At 34.6% G+C, this 20,129-nt stretch overlaps 1 protein-coding gene across 2 annotated transcripts; it reads right to left on the bottom strand.

Annotated features, from left to right (window-relative positions):
- Positions 1–13,620: 13,620 nt before the first annotated feature.
- LOC150054153 (protein FAM204A-like) lies at positions 13,621–18,939 on the bottom strand. 2 transcript variants are annotated; one of them, XM_090346945.1, is made up of 2 exons: positions 18,928–18,939; positions 13,621–14,024 (listed from the first exon to the last, which is right to left on the bottom strand). In XM_090346945.1, the coding sequence occupies exons 1-2, from the start codon at positions 18,937–18,939 to the stop codon at positions 13,650–13,652; spliced, it is 387 nt and encodes a 128-aa protein (XP_090203071.1). In that variant the 3' UTR covers positions 13,621–13,649. The 2 variants fall into 2 exon arrangements, with proteins under 2 accessions (XP_090203071.1, XP_090203070.1); XM_090346944.1 differs by lacking the exon at positions 18,928–18,939 and having other exon boundaries at positions 13,621–14,365.
- Positions 18,940–20,129: the final 1,190 nt, after the last annotated feature.

Genomic DNA, 20,129 nt, shown 5'->3' with positions numbered 1-20,129 from the left:
GGTTACTGTTACATTCATCAGATAGTGGGTTCATTACTTCCCAAACATTGATACCCCTGCTCATGTTTTTGTGCCCCTTTCCCTCTCCCACCCTCTTCCAGTCATCTTGTTTTCCCCTTTCCCTTCCCTATTTCAAATAAACAAATAAGCATATATACAATATACCAGTTAACAAAGTCAGATATAGTAACCACATGAGATTAATCATAACGGGTAAAAATGAGAACAGGAATAACTTTACATAGTACATTAAAACAACAATCACAAAGATAAACCTCTTGTATCCAAATCCTAGAGTTCATATAGTCTTACTTTAAGGCTTACTTCTGTTCATGTTTAATATTGAGTTATATTTATTTCGAAAACAAGATTTATTCCATAAGATAAAGATTAATCCATTATATTTCAATGTATTAATGCCTATCTCTTTTACAACCTATTTGTTTCTGTGATTCCAAACTATTTCTTAAGGATTATAACAATTGTTTTGCATTATTGTGTATTAATTTAATGTGTTTCCTAACTTATTTTAAGTTCAGCTTCTAACACAAAGCTAAAACTTTTCTTTTAATGTTCATCAACATCACTTGGAAAATTGTTCTTCGTTGGCAGCGGAATACATGAGTGATAAAACTGTTCTATAATTCTCATGATAATTTACATGTTAGTTTTGAATTTGCATGGTTCTTTAGAATTATAGAATTTGTGGACATTTTAATTTTTTTAAACCTAATTATACCTAAATCTCTTAAGGAAACAATACAACATGCAGTACCCAACAAACTCAAAATATAATTAAATGAATGCTCTAAAACTAGTTAAACTATGAGGAACAGATTCGATGTTCATTTGAAATGTCTAAAATCAAACTCAATCCACCTTCTTCCTCCTGTAATGAAAAATGTCTCATTCTGTTGTCACACCCAAGGGAAGGAGATGATTGCTTTCCTTGTCATGCCTCTACTGATATTTGACCAAATTCTGCTCGTGCATTTTAGTGAGTGTTCAGAGAATTCCTTGAGGCTTCACAAAGTAGACAAGTGGTCTTGTGTATGGATCAGTTGTTTATTGGGGGAAATGAACCCCTACTTGTGAAAATATCTTATTGAGATTAGTCAAAAAATAACCCTATACTGTTTTGATAAAACAGTATAGTAACATTTTAAATCTGAATTAAAAAAAAACTGGGGAGTTGGCAGGCTGGCTGGTAGTATTTGCAAAGCCAGGCCTCCAGCCTCCTTTTTTTCCATATAATTTTTATTGTAATTAATAGAAGGGTTACATTACATTCACCAAAGAGAAGGTGCATTACTTCATAAACATTGATACCCTTTCTCATGTCTTGGTTCCAGCCTCATTTTGCACCTGTCTCCTTGTCTCATTTCCTGCCTGGCTGCCCGCCCACCTGCTCCCTTTGCCCTCCCCACCCTACCTCCCCCAGGGTGCCTGTCATCCTTGAGGTCATCAACATGTGTTGCTGTACCCAACATCCCTCCATGCAGTCATAATCTAATGGATTTTTCTATCCTGATGATCCTGTTCAGTTTCCCTAGTAACTAGGATTAAAAGTATGAGCTATCAAAACCTAGTATAAATTAATTAAACAAAAGATCATTGTTTTGATGAAATTTTTGGAGAGAATTACTGTGCATTGCTTAATCTGAAAATAAGTTACTATTGATTTATCTGGGAAATTTTACCTTTCTCTTGAGGTTTGTCACTGACAAAATAAATCACATATTTAAAATGCTGGATGCTGCAGGACTAAACATTCAGGCATTTTGATTTCTGAATACTAAGTTTCTCTTTCTAAAATTAACTACCTTATTTATATGTATCTCTTTTTAACTTAAACATTTAGTAATATATGTAATATACATTCATGGTGATATTATAATTACGATTACAATGTGTTTAGAGGCATTCAACCTTCCAGAGCTGACTAAAATACAGATAGACTCTAACAAATGCTCTGAAATATGTGTACTTTAATACCAAGTATATGTTGCTGATGATGTGTACGGAAGGTAAATGAGCCAATTAAAATTAATGTTATCAAGTATTTGGGCATCCAATTTCCTAGTAACACTCTAGAAGCAATCAAATGTGGTAAATATAACAGCTGTATTTAATCATTGTGTTATCAGAAAGGATTTAACAATGACATTAACATGGAATGTTATGAGTGTTCTATTAGTGTTAGACATGTGAACAATTGAAGGAATCATTTATGACAGTGTTTTCATCTAGCCTAATCAAGGTCCAGAGTCTTAGAATTCAAATGGATAGTGAGGGAAAGAAAAAATTGCTTAATGCAAATGAGTTAGAACATATGTGGTAATGACAATGGTCAGACATAATTGTAGTATTGTGTTCCTCAGTGAGGAAAAGAGAAATATTTAAGCTGATATATATGCATATATGCATATATTGTGATCCAAGCTTTAATGTTCTGTTTGCATGGGCAAGATAAAACTGGGGCTACAATGAGAATTCACCAATCTCAGAATAATTTGCCAAACAATATTATAAAATATAAAGGAGAGTTGGGGTTATAAATAGCATATAAAAAATTAAATGACTGTGGGCCAGCTAGAAGAGGTTATATTTATGTCTGGTTTTCAAAACATGTAAAAACTTAACATGAGCTTTAGAGAGAGTTTTAATTTTCTGATGTAAAGGAAAGTTAAGGAAGGAGAGTAGATATATTCTGAAAAGTTAGGTGTCAGGAGAGTATTTTTATACCTACATCAAGTAAATGCTGGTTCTTGATACAAAATACTCAAGTTTGGAGAGAAGTAACAGGTTGTTTTCCTCAGTATGGAGACAAAGGTTTTGACGAATGTAAAGCTAAGTGATATTGCAGGCAAATACAATGCCCAGGGAGTTTCATAATAATGGAGTCTTCAATAACAAAAAAGGAGTTGACTTTTATTTTTTCTCCTTGGTGATTGGTTGGCTATGGTGTGCCTATTTGTGAATGACTATGATGGATTATAAGAAAAAGTTTTGATGATATGCATACATTTAAGTGAATAGGAAGATTCTCTAATGTAAAATCCTGAAACAGTGAGGGTTAACTAGCAAAATTTCATATATATATATATATGATGCTTTGTTTATATAGAAATATATTTTATGTGTATCAGATTAATTTTATAGACATAGATTGTATTTTTGCAAGTTAATCTATTTACCTTTATTAAACCTTAATTTATTTAGCACTTCACGAATATTTTAATAAATACACTGTTCAGAAACTTAAGGTATGAAGGCATGACTCCCTTTGTGCAGCATATAAGAAATTAGAAATTATCGCTCATAATTTAATAAATAAATTAGTAGTTTCTTTTCCCCAAGAACATTTAATAAAGATATGATGGTTAACTGATTACATTATCATATTGTAGGTAATTGTCTTCTGTTTCATGGCTAATATGTCTTTATTCTTGCTTTCCCAATGGAGCCATTTGTTTTCTTGAGATAACATTGCTAGTTTGGAAGATGATAAATGGCCTTTTTATTGTAATTTTTTAAATAGAGAACAATGTTCATTAGTAACTGAAAGCCAAAAAAGCAACATGTATACAGCCAAATCTGGGTGTGAGCTCCTCTAATAACAGATATAATGAGTGCTCAGGTGTATTTTTGCTGAAAATGTAATTTAAGGGATTTAGCTTTAATTTGCAAACCCCTACTGATCATCAGTTTTAATTGAAGTTTATTATGCACTTTTCAAACATAGTTGCACTGTGTTTTGAAATTATCCACCCTCCATTTCCTTGTTGTCTCTCACTTTCTCATGTTACTGTTAACTTTTAAATTAAACCTATTTTACAAAACTACAAATTAATATTTATGAATAATTTTCCATATGCTTCCTACCCAATGTCTCCCATTATTAACATTTTTATATTGCTTCAGTGTATTTAGTAACTAAAAATCAATGCATCATTATTAATTACACTTAAGGCTTCACACAGATTTCACCAGACAATATGAAAGGTCCAGTCTGGTCTTCATATTCTACCATTCAATAAAAGGACAAAACTGTATTTGGTAGTTTGTTGTCTCTCAAATATAAAGTCACACACACTCACTCTTTGTGACTCTTTACATGGAATTACACCAATATTAAGCAGTGCTCGCTAAGTATTGTGTAGCCTATTCTTAAATCTGAGCTTGATTGACACTTTTCTGATGCTTAAGCTGATTTGGGAAAACAATGCTGTAATGAAGAAGCACAGGAAGTATTAACAGTAAAGGCTTCCATCAGATATTTTGTTGATTTCTGCAATGTAAAGTAAAGCATTTCCTTTCTTTACAAAAATCTGAAGATAAGCAACTAATTTTAATGTATACTCAAGAGGGATGTGGACAAAACTGAGCTCCTTCTCTTGGGGATGGTGAAGATGATAGGTATCTGTCTAGCTCTCTCTGTCTAGTTCTATCTATCTATCTTATCTATCTATCTATCTATCTATCTATCTATCTATCTATCTATCTATCTATATCTATCTAGCTTACCTACCTAGCTATCTACCTAACTAGCTATCTAGCTATCCCTCCATAGTCCATGTTAAATGACTATTACAGGAACTTGACTTTCTCACTTCCACTAAGCAGAAGGCATCTCTCTTCCTTCCTTCCTTCCTTCCTTCCTTCCTTCCTTCCTTCCTTCCTTCCTTCCTCCTGGTATCCTTCACTCCCTAAAACTAGGTGCTTTGATCTCTTACTTGGTTTTCCCAGCACTGGAGAAGATGGTTTGTTGAAATAAATTGATATTTTATATATTTTACCTATTGTCCTTTTGAAACACCATTTCTTTTCCAAGTACATACTAGTAGAAATACAGCTCATTGCTGAATTATATTTTAGATTCAGGACATTTTAACTTCCTAACTACGAGACCGTATACTTGAAACATTTTCAATTGTTGTCAATTGAGATTTCCAATTCCAATAGTTCCTGAAATCTAACTGGTAATTGTTTGATGACGAAGAGTAAAATTGAACCCTAGAAATGATTCATTTAACTGCTGCATTGTCTTAATGTTTCACATACTTCTTTGTCAAATTTTGTCTATTACTGTGGCCTCTCTTCTTTTCTAAGAGGCATTCGATAAAATATGTACTATATGGGAAATGGATTCCTCTGAAGTCTTCTTAGAAACATCACTCAAACTTGAGTATATTATATAACTATCAAACTTATTCAATCCTTGTTTCAGCAATTTCATTTGTTAGCAAATCTCTCTTAACCCATGAACTAAGCTAATGTTTTGGCCTGATGAATCCTGCATTGTAGTGAGAAGCCTAACAGTCAATTCTGTATATAACATTACCTAAAAAGCAAAATAAAAATCTCACAAATGGCACATGGAAAAGCAGAGAAAAAGTAACAGGCTCAGATTCTTGAAGTGCCACTTCTGGACTAGCAGTAAAACTGGAAGTAGGGGAGCTGAGGTGAACTCTAGAGGCCATAGAAACAGGTTATTTTTATTGACATATCCTATTGAAGAATATTTGTGTAAAAGTTTTTTTTATTCTGTAAACACATTAAAATATATATAAATAATTTTCTTAGAAAAATGTAGAACAAGCAAGGCAATCGATATTTTTGCATAATTTTGAAAAGAAATTTTGAATTTAACTGTAGTTCCAGATTTCAGGTTCTATCTTGTATAAGATATACAAATGGTTCATATTTCAGGTGAGATTCTGGCTTACCTTGGAAGCTGCAGAGTTGAGAGATTTACTGTTTTCTAAGATTGAGAGTGCTGTAGTCCCCACATTTATCTGTTTCTCTTTCCTCCTTTTTTATTCTTCTGCTGCTTCCATCATTTGAGCAATCAATCACCCAGCTGCCTAGCTCCCAAATCTTTCTTTCCTAGCCCCAGCCTGACTTTTTCCCTCTTTCCTTGTTTTGTTTTTTAAAACTGGGGCATTGCATCAGCTGGAAATTTATTCTTTTATTAAACATCTTGAAGAATGACTGTCAGGTAGGAACTGTCAATCCAGGACATACTTGGTCCCTGAGGAGAAAGAGATATAGCAAATAACTAAATGTAATGACATGGGATAATATCTTAAGAGTTCCTAGATAACACACTGACTTTGGGAGGAAAGGCTGTACAATGTCTCTTGATGCATAGGCAAGGAAGTGTTCATTTTGTGCAAGAAATGGAGCAAGCCCAGCTGGCAATGATGCTTTATTTTCTTTTTGAAAAAGTGGGTAAAATACAAGACAGCTATAACAGAAATGCTGTTTTGTGAAAAAAAAACACTTGGTAAAGATTGCTTATGGCAAAAGAGGTAGAAAAAAAGTAAAAAGAAGCAGGAATAAAAAACAGGGAGCCTATGATTTTCAAGTCATCATTTCTTATTGATAGCACAGAAGTGATGACAAGGTTTTTCTTTCCCCAAATATAATATGAGGGAGCTGATTTGTAGATCTTAGAATTTCCTTATATTACACTACTCAAAATTTGAAATGTCAGGGAATTTGCATAAAATTTACTTGCACTTATCAAAACATATTTTGTCAAACTATTCTGTATGAAAGGTAAGACATCCATGTCAAAAAGAAAAAAAAATACTGATTTACAACAAACATCTAGAAGTGCCTCTGATAGCCTGCAGCCACATGTAAGGCAACATGAGGCTGTGTAATAAATCCATGCACTTAAACAGCACTTACTTTACAAGTCATACCGAGTATGAGACAATGCACTAAACAGCACTTACTTTATAAGTCATACTGAGTATGAGACAATACACTTCTAGTAACTTGGAGACTCAAATTTATGAGCCTTGCTAACTAGTTTCTAATTCTGGGTGTAAAATAGGGAAACCTGGATTTACCTGAGGGATAAGAACTAGTACTCATAAGCTAGTATATTATTATTGCTTGTGTGTGTGTGTGTATGTGTGTGTTGTTTGTTGTGATGCGGTGTACCTCTGTAGTTCCCACTTCAAACTCAAGTTCTTTCTGCTATGTCTTGAAGAGAACTCACCTGGAAGTTATGTATTATAACATCCTACTAACTAGAAAGTTACATCACATGAATAATAACAATAATGTAAATTAATTTAATAAAAAGTTAGTGGGGCTTTATCTCGGCATTACAGAAACTTCTAAGCATCCATGCTGCACACATTTGGAATCTCAATGCAAACAAAAGCAAAGTAAAAGCTATTAGGTCTGCCTGGGAGAACAGCTCCTCCTCCCATGAAGAAAACCACATAGCCTTACCAGAAATCACCTGCCTCAAACCAATAAATATTTTATACCTGTGAATCACCCACCTGTCAATGAACTGATTATGATTCAGCAGAGGGACCTCTTCTTCTGAGGTTGCTTCTACATCTGTTGTGGCCACACCTCCTCCCCTACAAACTCTCCACCATTAGTCTAGCTGCTACTCTCCACATACCACTCTGTAGGCCTACATCTCATTCAGTCCAATGGTTTGGTGCTCCCAATAAACTCTCTTCTTCCTGAACCGAGTGGTTGTCTCCCTTTGTCACCAAAACAGAACAAACAAACAAAAACAACAACCAAAGGAAGTATAACCACACATAATCTGGAAGTTTTACAGGTTGGGTAGTTGCAGTAAGTCTGAGAACTATTGCAAAAAACACAAAAGTCCTCTCCTCCTAATCTTAAATAAAATATACATATACAGGTAATATTTCATGTACTTTGCTTAGCTGTTAATTATGGCCCCCAAATAACACACTTGAAATCAATTGCAAGAAGGGATCTACCAATATATTGCTTAGAACAGTGATAGCATTCATTAATTCCTATTCCCCAATGTCTTGCTCTGCCTGAAATCCAAGTCTGACAAGGCTTGTTCCTCTTTTGAACTGAGCCAGACCCAAAGAAACATAGACTAAATGGTTTCCCTCATTTGCAATATCTAGTATGTGTCTATGATGTTCCTAGCAGAGGATCACAATATTGTAATAGCTATGTACACATGACCATGGAAGATGATCTTGTTTCCAAGACATGGAAACAAGAGGTTTTTCTTTTTCTTTCATATATTTTTATTGTAATTAATAGAAGGGTTACTTTATATTTGCCAGATAGAAGGTGCATTAATTCACATACATTGATACCCTTTCTCACGTCTTAGTCCCTATTTCCCTCCTTTCCACCCCCACCCCTCGTCTTATTTTCCCCCTTCCCTATCCAATTTCAAATAACCAAATACAAATATTTCCAATATATCAGATAACAAAAGTAAGATACTGTAAAAATATGAGATAACCAAAGGACAGAAAAGAGATGAGAGATAATATAGTACATTAAGGACAACAATCAGTAATTCCTAGGTACTTTATTTTCTTTGAGGCTATTGCAAAAGGAGTTGCTTTCCTGATTGTTGCCTCATTCCTCTCACTGATGGTGTAGAGGAAGGCAATTAAATTTTGAGGGATAATTTTAAACCCTGCTACCTTGCCAAAGTTTTGAATCAGCTCAAGGAGCTTGGGAGTAGAGTCTATAGTATTCTTTAAATACAGAATCATGTCATCTGCAAAGAGGGATAGTTTTACTTCCTCTTTCCCTATTTAGATCCCCTATATGCTTGTTTCTTGCCTTATTGCACTGGCTAGGAATTCTAATACTATGTTAAAGAGGAGTGGAGAGAGTGGACATCCTTGTCTCATTCCTGATTTTAGAGGGAATGGCTTTAGCTTTTCACCATTAAGTATAATACTAGTTGTGGGTTTGTCATACACAGCCTTTATTATACTGAGGAATGTTCCATGGATTCCTAGTTTCTCCAGAGCTTTTAACATAAAGAGGTGTTAGATCTTGTCAAATGCCTTTTCTGCATCTATTGAGACAATGATGTGATTTTTGTCCTTGCTCCTGTTGATGTGTTGAATTATATTAATTGATTTGCATATGTTGAACCAGCTTTGCCTCCTTGTGATTAATCCTGTTTGATCATAGTGTATAAATTTTTTGATGAGTTGTTGTAGCCAGTCGGCCAGTATTTTGTTGAGAAGTTTTGCATTGATGTTCATCAAAGAAATTTGTCTATAGTTCTCTTTCTTTGATGAATCTCTTGTCTGCTTTGGGGATGAGGATTATACGGGCTTCATAGGATGAGTTTGGTAAAGAGCCTTCGATTTCAACTTCATTGAAGAGCTTGAGGAGTATTGGTGTGAGCTCTGCTTATAAAATTCAGCTGTGAATCCATCTGGCCCTGGGCTTTTCTTAGGTGGAAGTTCTCTTATTGCCATTTCTATTTCAGTGCTTGAAATATGCCTGTTTAGTTGGGTTAGTTCTTCTTTGTTCAGTGTGGTTAGTTAATATTGCCTATGAATTCATCCATTTCTTGTAGATTCTCAAATTTGTTGGCATAAGGCTTGAGAAGTATTCCCTCATGATGCTCTGGATCTTGGTAATTTCTGTCATGATATTACCATTTTCGTCTGTGATTTTGTTTCTTTCAATATGATCCCTTCTTTTTTTGGTAAGATTAGCTAAGTAAGGGTCTGTCCATTTTGTTAATGTTTTCAAGGAACTAACTCCTTTTTTTTCTTTCTATAGTTTTTTTTATTCCAATGCATTTAATTCTGCTTTGATTTTAATAATTTCCTTCTTTCTAGTGGGATTAGGGTTGGTTTGTTGCTGTTTTTCCAGGAGCGTAAGATGACACAATAAATGGTTGGTTTGCAGTTTTTCCAATTTGTTATTGTAGGCACTCAGAGATATAAATTTTCCTCGAAGTACTGCCTTTGCCGTGTCCCAAAGGAGCTGGTATTTTGTGTGCTCCTTTTTGTTAAATTTCAAAAATGTTGGATTTCTGTTCTGATCTCTTCAATGACCCATTGGTGATTCAACAAGGTGTTGTTCAATCTCCATGAGTTACAGGGTTTTCATTGGTGGAGATGGGTGTTCAGTTCCAATTTGATGCCTTTGTGGTCTGAGAGCGTGCAGGGAATAATTTCAGTGTTTCTGAATCTGCCCAGGTTTGTTTTGTGCCCTAAAATGTAGTCTATTTTGGAAAAGGTTCTGTGTGCTGCTGAAAAAAATGTATATTGTGTTGTTGCTGGGTGGAATAATCTGCAGAAGTCTGTTAGAGCTAGTTGGTTTATACAGTTGTTCAAATCTAAGGTTTCTCTGTTGAGTTTTTGCCTTTTTGATCTGTCCATAGGTGAGAGTGGTGTGTTAAAGTCACCAACAATCACTGTGTTTCGATCTATGTATGGTTTCAGTGAAAGTAAAGTTTGCTTGATGAATTTCGAAGCTCCAGGATTAGGTGTGTAGATATTTAGGATGGTTATGTCCTTCTGGGGGAAAGATCCACAAGAGGTTTTTCTTTTTGGTTGTTGTTTGAATGACTTTTTTTTATTAAAGAGTTTATGAACATTGATTTTTACATCACATTTCAAATAACATATTTAACAAACAAGTATTCAAGAAGGGAATCTCTATATAAAATCACTGGTACGTAGATTTTAGAACATAAGCAAAAATAGGCTGAGGGTTTGTATGTCATAGATACATATTAATCTATGTAACAAAACATTATGTCTATAGATTCATAAATTTTTATGTCTCGGTAGGTGTGTCTATATTTTCAATACCATGTCCATAGCATTGGGTATGCAAATATTGAGTCCTCGCTCTTGTACTCTTTATATCTAATAGTCACATATTAAAGATATCATGTGCCTTTTGTATCTTTGGTCTTGACTTGTCTCACTCAACATGATTCACTCTAGAATCATCCACTTCCCTTCAAATGCCATTATTTTTTTTTTTGCCAGTCCTGGGCTTGAGCTCAGGGCCTGAGCACTGTCCTTGGAATTTTTCTCAAGGCTAGAGCTCTACCACTTGAGCCTCAGCACCATTTCCGGCTTTTTTCTATGTATGTGGTACCGAGGAATCGAACCCGGGTCTTCATGCATGCTGGGCAAGCACTTTAACCACTAGGCCAAACTCCCGGCCCCTTAAATGCCATTATTTTATCTTGTCTGTTGGCTAGGCAGAATTCCATTGTATATATGTATACTACATTTTTTGTATCCATTCATCAGCAGTGGGGTATCTGGGTTGTTTCCATCCCCTGGAAACAGATATGAACATAGCTGACATTTTAAAAAAATGACACTATGTTAATTATTTTTACTACCAAAGTATCTAGGGGTGGAAATGACTGGAGTTTAAATTTAAGAAAACAATCTAGTATACATTACTGTCTTTAAGTTAAATTTCAGGTAATTTAAGATTCATGATTTCCCTGGATGTATACCTACATCAAGTTTTTAGAATAAAATGAAAGTGAAATTTTTATGTTAAACTTCTCATTTTGTGTCTGTAATGTAGTACAAGGAAAGGGCAGAAAGACCTATGGTTATATATGAAGAGATGTCCTTACATTTAGTTATAATCATTTGGACATAGAAATCAATACATTGAAAGGATGCCATCACAAAGAATACAAATACCAAAAAAATAGTTACATTTGAAAATATATAAACTCTACCATGTATGTACTTTACACCCTTAAGACTAGACTCATGAATTAGTGATTTTACTTGTGTCAGTGAGATTATGTAAATCAACATCTATTTCCCTTTGACTCATAGCTGAAAAAGGAGTCATGTCTCTCCATAGCCATAATGAAAATAGCCTCAGCCATGTTTGTGACCAAATTTTCCAAAGTAATCAGTTCCACAATGATTAGATTTCTGTTACAAAGGCTTCACAATGCATTATTAGAGACAGATATTTCATATGAGATAACATTTTCCATATAATATTATGTTGATCATGCTTGAACCTGTTTTTTTATGTAGGTATGATATAAAACATAAAGACAAGTATTCAAGGTTATTGAAAATTAGGGTTTGGTTGTGATATCATCATATTAGGATCAAGAAAAACTTGATAGTCCTTCACTGACATGTTTGTAGGTCAAACATAGCTATGTGAATTTTAATTATATATCATTAAAAATATTCCCAAGAGGGACTGGGTGTTTGGCCTAGTGGTAGAGTGCCTGGTATGCACGAAGACCTGTGTTCAATTCCTCAATACCACATAAATAGGAAAAAAAAAAGCCGGAAGTGGTGCTGATGCTCAAGTGGTAGAGCTCTAGACTTGAGAAAAGTCCAAGGACAGTGCTCAGGCCCTGAGCTCAAGCCCAGGACTGGCAAAAAAAAAAATGCAAGAGGTTACTTTGGGGCCAGGAGTTTGGCCTAGTGGTAGAGTGCTTGCCTAGCATGCATGAAGACCAGGTTTGATTCCTAGCTACCACATACATAGAAAAAAGCTGAAAGTGGTGCTGAGGCTCAAATGGTAGAGCTCTAGCCTTGAGAAAAATGTCCAAGGACAGTGCTCAGGCCCTGAGCTCAAGCCCAGGACTGGCAAAAAAAAATACTCCCAAGAGGCATCTAAGAATTACATCAAATTATATATAGCCCAAGGTCATATACATGGCCAATATACATTTTTATCTGCAAAATATCTTTTCACAAAATGCTAAGAATAAAGATCATCACATAAATGCCTAAGAATAATACTTTGAGTTCATAAAGTATCGTTAAAAAATTTATAAGCACAGCATCATACAAGAAATCTGGACTATAGCAGTCATGAAAAAAAGGTGTTGGATGGGCTGAGAGTTTGGGCTAGTGGTAGGAGTGCTTGCCTAGCATGCATTAAGACCTGGGTTCAATTCCTTGGTACCACATACATAGAAAAACCAGCAGTGATGTTGTGACTCAAGTGGTAGAACTCTATTCTTGAGGAAAGTCCAAGGAAACTGCTCAGGCCCTGAGTTCAGTCCCCAGGATGGGCAAGAAAGGTGTTGGCTATTTGTTTTTCTTTTCCATATTTCTTTTTTTTTATTTGGAATTATAATTATTGTTTAATAAAATTATACATCTAATATAAGATAAACATGTAATGTAACCATGCTCTCCAATAATTTAAAGAAGGAGCCAAGATAGGACATTTTTATGCAGAACTGAAACTAAACTACCCTCCCAGTACTACATTCTGTCCCTCTTTATACTTATCTCATCTGAAGGTATACAAAAATTATTTTGCTATGTAACCATAAAAATATCAATTCTGCTGCTACCAATAAGGGATCCATAATAGTTTTATGACATTGAGTTATCTGTACAAACTGTCACAATTTTAAAATCACATTTCAGAATCACGGTAGTCATGCCTAGAACAGATAAATTCCAAAGGCTCTGCTATACCAAACAAATGAAAAGCAGATTGATTTCACACTGTAGGTCTATTCAAATAAATTAGAAAAAAAACACACTTTTTTCCTCTGTGTATGCTTAAATTTCTTACACAATTAACAAAAACATTCAATTCAAGAGTAAACTCTTGGAGGAGGGGATTTGGGGAGTGGGGGAAGGGGAAGCAGAAGAAAAATGTGGGAGGAAGTTGGACAAGAAATGTACTCACTACCTTACATATGTAACTGTAACCCTCTGAACATAAGCCTGACAAGAAAATAAAATTTAAAAATAAAAGAATAAACTCCTTAGAAAATATCCAAGTACTGATAATTTCCTACTTATATCAATTTCCAACATATTTAAGCAGGAAAGTTCTGCTAATATGAGCTTGTGAGTCTGTAAGTGTTGAGCTTCAGGTTACATATATCCCATGTTGCTTTTGGTTTCCCATCTCTTCTTTGCTTCAAATCCCCATGCCAGCTTCTTCTTCTTTCGAGCAGCTTGTGAATTTTCAGCCTCCTTTTTGGCTTCCACAAACTTGTGGCAAGCAATTGCTTTGGCAATTTTTACACCAAGCTCCCAAGTAGCTAGCTCATTGCTGAGTTCTTCAGCCTTCTCAACATCGCACTTGTCCACAGCCTGGTCTATCCTCTTCTCCAGACCTGACTTTTCAACTTTTTTCTTTTTGATGGGAGGTTCATATCTATCATTGGCTCCAAAATACTGAGTAAGCTCCTTCCATTGGGCTTCATTTATGGACTGTTCACTATCAGATTCTTTTTCATTCTTCAACTTATCTTTTCTGGAGCGTTTTCTCCGTTTTCTCAATCTTGAGGCTGAAGTTTTCTGTTCAGAATGTTTTTTATGCAATTCTTGAAATTTATTCCACATATTTATGGAAATTCCAGAAGGGCACTCTTCATATGCATTTGCCTGGACCTTGGGCTCCGTTTCTGGTCCATCTTCTGGGCAATCTGAGGCACCTGATTTCCTACAGAGCCCATCCTCTTTAACTTCTTGTAAGTTCAAGTTGGAGTTCTCAGGTATGGCTTCATCTTCAGAATCTGACTCAACATCACTTTCATTTAGGCCAGGAGGCAGTAGCCCAGTCCACATCCTTTCTTCGACCAGGAAACCGCTGTCCGGCAGCCATCTTAGAACCTCCATCTTTCTTTTCTTTTTCTTCTTTTTTAATTTAGTTTTTATTATCATATTGATGTGTAGAGTGTTCATTACTTCCTGAACATTCATTTTTTGTTTCTTTTGGTGTTTGATTTTTTTTCTTTTCTTTTTTTTTTTGCCAGCCCTGGGCTTGGGCTCAGGGCCTGAGCACTGTCCTTGGACTTTCTCAAGGCTAGAGCTCTACCACTTGAGCCTCAGCACCACTTCCGGCTTTTTTCTATGTATGTGGTACGGAGGAATCGAACCCGGGTCTTTGTGCATGCTAGACAAGCACTTTAACCACTAGGCCAAACTCCCAGCCCTTGGTGTTTGATTTTTAAAGAACATTCTTATTGTAAAATGAATGCTGATTTTTTTTTGGCTTAATTCTACCTAAGTAGAAGTTACAGTGACTATCCTTCAAGGCTGTGATGTAATGCAAACACAAGAGAGTTTTGTTATGGGAAGTAATGATGGCTTGTAATAGTAATCTCTGTACAGAAATAGATGAAGCGGAGACTAGGGTTTTGGTTTAGTGGTAGAGTGCTTGCCTAACATGCAGGAAGACCTGGTTTCGATTCTCGGTACTACATACACATAGAAAAATCCAGAAATGGTGCTGACGCTCAAATGGTAGAGCTCTAGCCTTGAAAAAGTCCAAGGATAGTGCTAGGCCCTAAGTTCCAGGCCCAGGACTGGCCAAAAAAAAATAGATGAAGCAATTACCACATGAGTAACTTTGTAGGTGAGAAAAACACTAATTATGGAGGACCTCAATTTGTTTGGCGTTTTTAGTTCTATGTAATCTTCTGTGAAGCTATAGCAAAATAACTAGAAGAAAAGAAAAAAATCTCATCCTCCCTCATTTGAAATTCAATAATGTGAAGACAGGTGGTATTTACAATATAAGTTTGCCTCCTAAATCGAAGTAGAGTATTTCTATGAACCTTGGAAACATATTTCTTTTTCCCTTGTTATTTCTATAATTCCCATTCTTGTCACTATGAGATGACTGTGAAGATTAAAGATACATGCAATGCTAGTACCAAGAGACTTGAGAAAATTCATAACACACCACAATGAACTCTGTACCTCTGAGTGCTCCTAATATGAAAAAAAAATCCCTTTATCTTAAGCCAGGGCAGTGGATTTCTATCCCACTGGGTCAAGTGATATATAAGTTTACTACATTGTAAACTTTCCTGTTGATTACTCTATTTTGTAGCTTTTAGTTTTCCTTTGATTTAACGTAGTGAATGTTGTGCAAAGGTTTTAATGACTTAACTTTAAACAAGCTCATGCTAATTGAGTAAAGAACACGATTACAGAGTTTAATGAGAAATTGTTGTTCTGCCTCCTTACTACCTTGAAAGGAAAATATCTTGACCTTAGGGAATACCATAACTTATTGCTTGTATGCATTGCTATGTGGTATTGAATATTCAAAGGAGCAAGATCATACAACCCAAATTTACTGTAACATCAGGCAGGTTACACAGGGCATGTAAATTAGACAAAGACCATAACATTTTGTTTAGGTAATCTTCCCTGAACTGCTTCCACATTGTTAGGTGTGTAACAGGGTCAGGAAAGATGTTTTAAATTCTGCTCCATGAATGAAACTGTAGAAAACTGAAATTAATTCAAAAGGAATAAATGTTTGTGGTATGCAATTAAGTTAACTCATATGGGCAGGACTGTAGATTTTAATTTTAAATTTGATTTTTACTATAGCTACAAAATTGACTAAAAGACATTTGTTTGGACTGGAAGGAAAGACCCTTAAAGCTAAGTGTGAATTTTCTAGTTGTGAAATAGAAAACTTTTAATAGTAGTTGTTAATCATATAAGTCAAAATGATTGGCTTGCAAAGTTGAGTAAGCAACTCTTAAATTGGTTGCTGATACTCTTGACTGCTTTGACCAGTTTGGAAAATGAAGTCTCATGGATACAATAATATCGGATTCAAAGAGACCATTAAAAAGACAATGTTTTAGCTTCATGTTCCGTCTCTTAAAACTACTGTGATATGTATCAGATGTCAATATAATGATGGCTAGTTCTAAAGAAAAAAAATCTCCTTTGTCAAAATATTTTCCCATTAACCCTCTGATTTTCTCTAAATTTGGCACCAGTGATGTCATGGTCTAGATAATATTATAATGCAGTAATGTTAAATTCATGTATAAGCTTTAAGTGAGACTTCTAAGACTGTGATATTTAATTATTTGTTTAACTTAATCAATGAGACTTGCACTCAGGGCCCTGAATTATTGCTCAGATTTTTTTTTTCCTGACCATCTTCTACTGGAAACATATATATATAGTGTGGAGATGGAATTTTGTGGACTTTTCTTCATAGAATGGTTTGGGCTTCAGTCTTACAACTTTTAGCTTTCAAAAGTATCTAAGAAAGAAGAAGAAGAAGAAGGAGAAGGAGAAGGAGAAAATGAGAAAGGGGGTGGGGGAGGGGGAGGGGGAAAGGAAGAAATAAACAATTCATAAATTTTTATTATTGTCAGAGTAATGTTTAAAGTGGTTACAGTTACATTTGCCAGGTAGTAGGTACATTACTTCTTGAACATCGATATTTCTTCTTATGTATTTCTCCCACTCTCCCTACTACACCCCTTCCCAATCATCTTGTTTTACCCCTTCCCTTCCCTATTCCAAGTAAACAAATCCAGGTTTTAAAGTAAGTTGTATCACAGTATATTATATTTTATAATTATCTACATACTATTTGTTACTGTTATTCTCTTTTTTACTTAATTTTTAAATAATTTTTATCTTATATGAATATGAATAGTAGAAATGCAGAATGCATAAAGAATTTGATAACTTTCAATTTTCAACAGACACAGAACATCTAGAAACAAATTTCCCACTGATAAGTGGAAACGTTTTTCTAGTGGAGTCATCTCATCTACTTGAATGGAATTATGTACGTTAAGTAGTCTGGTTCATGCTCTTTCCAGTTATCTTCTACTGAAAAACAGATAAAAACCAAGAATATTTGGGTAGATTTTTTTATAAATCTTTTAAAACAGATACATTAAGAAATATAAATAGTATTGTATTTTACCACTAAACATAAAATACAAAATTAAAAATCAAAACATTGAGGCTCCAGTGTGTCATGGTCTTATTTTAGCTATTTAGGAAGCTGGGATCTGAGGATCATGATTCAAAACCACCCAGGGCAGGACTGGTCATAAGATTCTTGTCTTCCAATGATCAGCAAAAAACTGAAAGTGGAGCTATGGCTCAAGTGGTAGGGCTATAGCCAGTGGTAGGGGAAGAAAAGTAGAAGAAAAGCATGGGAAAGGATATCAGTGTTCAAAAAATAATGTACCTGATGAATAGAAATGTATCTCCTCTGACAATAAAAAAAAAAAGAAGAATCAGTACGTAGGCCCTGAGTCCAAGCCTCAGTACCAGCACAAACAAACAAAAAAATCAAACTGCAATTTAGGTAGGAAAATTAAATCTTCTTATTCTTTTGTAATTCTCTACTCCTTATATACATAGTTAACCACTATTAACATTTTCCATTTTTTACAGGTAAATACCTAATAAATTTATAAGCCTATAGACATGTACAAGTGCACACACACACACACACACACACACACACACACACACACCCCTTTTGATGTTTACTTACCAAAAAGTCATGCTCATCAGTATTTTTTTACTTTCTCATCTTAAAGGGAAATATTAAGACAAATTAAATTTAGCAGAGTTCATTCATTTTAGTAAAAAAATGACTCAAGATTCTGGACAAACAGAAATTACTAAATTTGACCAAGCCTTTGTCGTTTGGCATGATGTAATGAATTGTCTGCTATGACTGGCTGAAATTTAGCTATTTGTTCTACTTGTGAGTTAGGTTTTGGCTGTGTATGAAGTCAGTGAGGCTGCAAGTCATTATATATCCACTCAACATAAGACAGCCTGGTGGCATCTTGTTTATTTTAATTCAACATCCATGTCATAGATAGCTAAACAAGCCCTTTCATGAAACATTATCTTTTCTCTATTTTTAGTTATGATCTCACATTTATTATGGTATACTCTATCCACAAACCTAACCACCAATAATTTGTAAATTATACAGAAATAGTTGTAGATTCACAAGTGCAGATAGTCATTAGGAAGAATTGTATTAATTAGTATGCCCAGGAAATCAGAATAAATTATTCTTACATAGCTGTTAGAAAGTAAAAGAAAATACTATTCACTTTTCCTTAAGTCAACCCCTTTTATGTCAATGAAGAGACAATATATTATTGAAATTTCTTAAATTGCCTGAGAGCTCTGACATTGATTTTTAAATATTATGACTACACTGTTTTCTGAATGTGAATGCCGTTGTGCTGCAGTATCTTCCAGGCCATAGGTACCAGATGGAGGATCCTAATACTACAGTCTGTGTGACAGTACAGATGAACGATGAATGCAGCATGAAAAATATGAGAATGCTATTGCATCTTCCAAACATGCTTAGTGTTTTAGTGATAGATATAATCACTTTACAATCCATGATGATGCCCTGTCCTAAGTAATCAAATTGCAGTTGTTTAACTGGAATTTGGCTCAATTCTGATTGTAAGCCACATTTTACTGATGAGTTATAAAAGAAAAATAGATCTAGCCATAATACTAAAGACAGAAAAAGGCCAAATATGCTGTAAAATATTGTCATTGACGGACCAGGTACATTTTTACTTTAAGTCATCTGAAGCATCAATATTGACTGAACTTAGGCCAAAGTCTAAGTATTACTTGCTAGCATTCTATTAAGTACAACATGGCCATGTCTGTGCACAGATGTAAATGGTGTGAGTGTATATATCTGTATCCATATCCATACATGTATGTATGTATATGTAATATGTGAATATATACATATATACACTGTATACATACACCATATATACTGTATATATACCATATATATATGAATATTTTATCAATTCTACTTTTCTATTCAGGACAGTAGTACAACATCTTTATTTACGTTTTTATAAATAATTTTTATTATGATTACTAGAACGGTTACATTATATTCACCAGATAGAAGGTGCATAACTTCACAAACATTGATACTCTTTCTTATGACATGGTCCCCATTTCCCTCCCACTCTCTCCCTGCTTATCTTGATTCCCCCCTTCCCTATCCAATTTCAAATAACCAATTAAGCACATATAAAATATATCAGATAACACTGTGAAAAATTTTAACAATATGAGATAACCAAGGGATGGCAAATGAGATGAGAGATAACGTAGTACATTAAGGACAACAGTCACTCATTATATGGCTTTTGTTTCCTTATCCTGGATGTCCTTACATTTACATGTCATGTTTTTAAAGATGCTGAGAGCTGTATTGTAATAATGTTAATAACTTATTAACATTTTTTCATGAGCCATGAAGCTTACAGATATAATCATATTTCAGAGAGCTAGTAATACAGAGCAGTGGGGTTTTTTTTTAAGAAGTAAAGACTAGTTACATATTTCAGGAGATATAGCTAAAGCTGTATAATTCTGAGTGGTAGAAAGAACCAGATATCATTAAAGAAAAATATAAATAAAGAGACAAAGATACCAAAGTAAAAAATGGACTTATAAATAGACAAGTAGAGAGGAGAGAGAGAGTAGAGTAGAAAGATAGATAGATAGATAGATAGATACATAGATAGATACATAGATAGATGATAGATAGAT

The sequence above is a fragment of the Megascapheus bottae genome, chromosome 15 (genome assembly GCF_031878675.1).
Source record: "Megascapheus bottae isolate mThoBot1 chromosome 15, mThoBot2.hap1, whole genome shotgun sequence".
NCBI lineage: Eukaryota > Metazoa > Chordata > Mammalia > Rodentia > Geomyidae > Megascapheus > Megascapheus bottae.
This window is presented reverse-complemented; position numbering and strand designations above follow the sequence as displayed.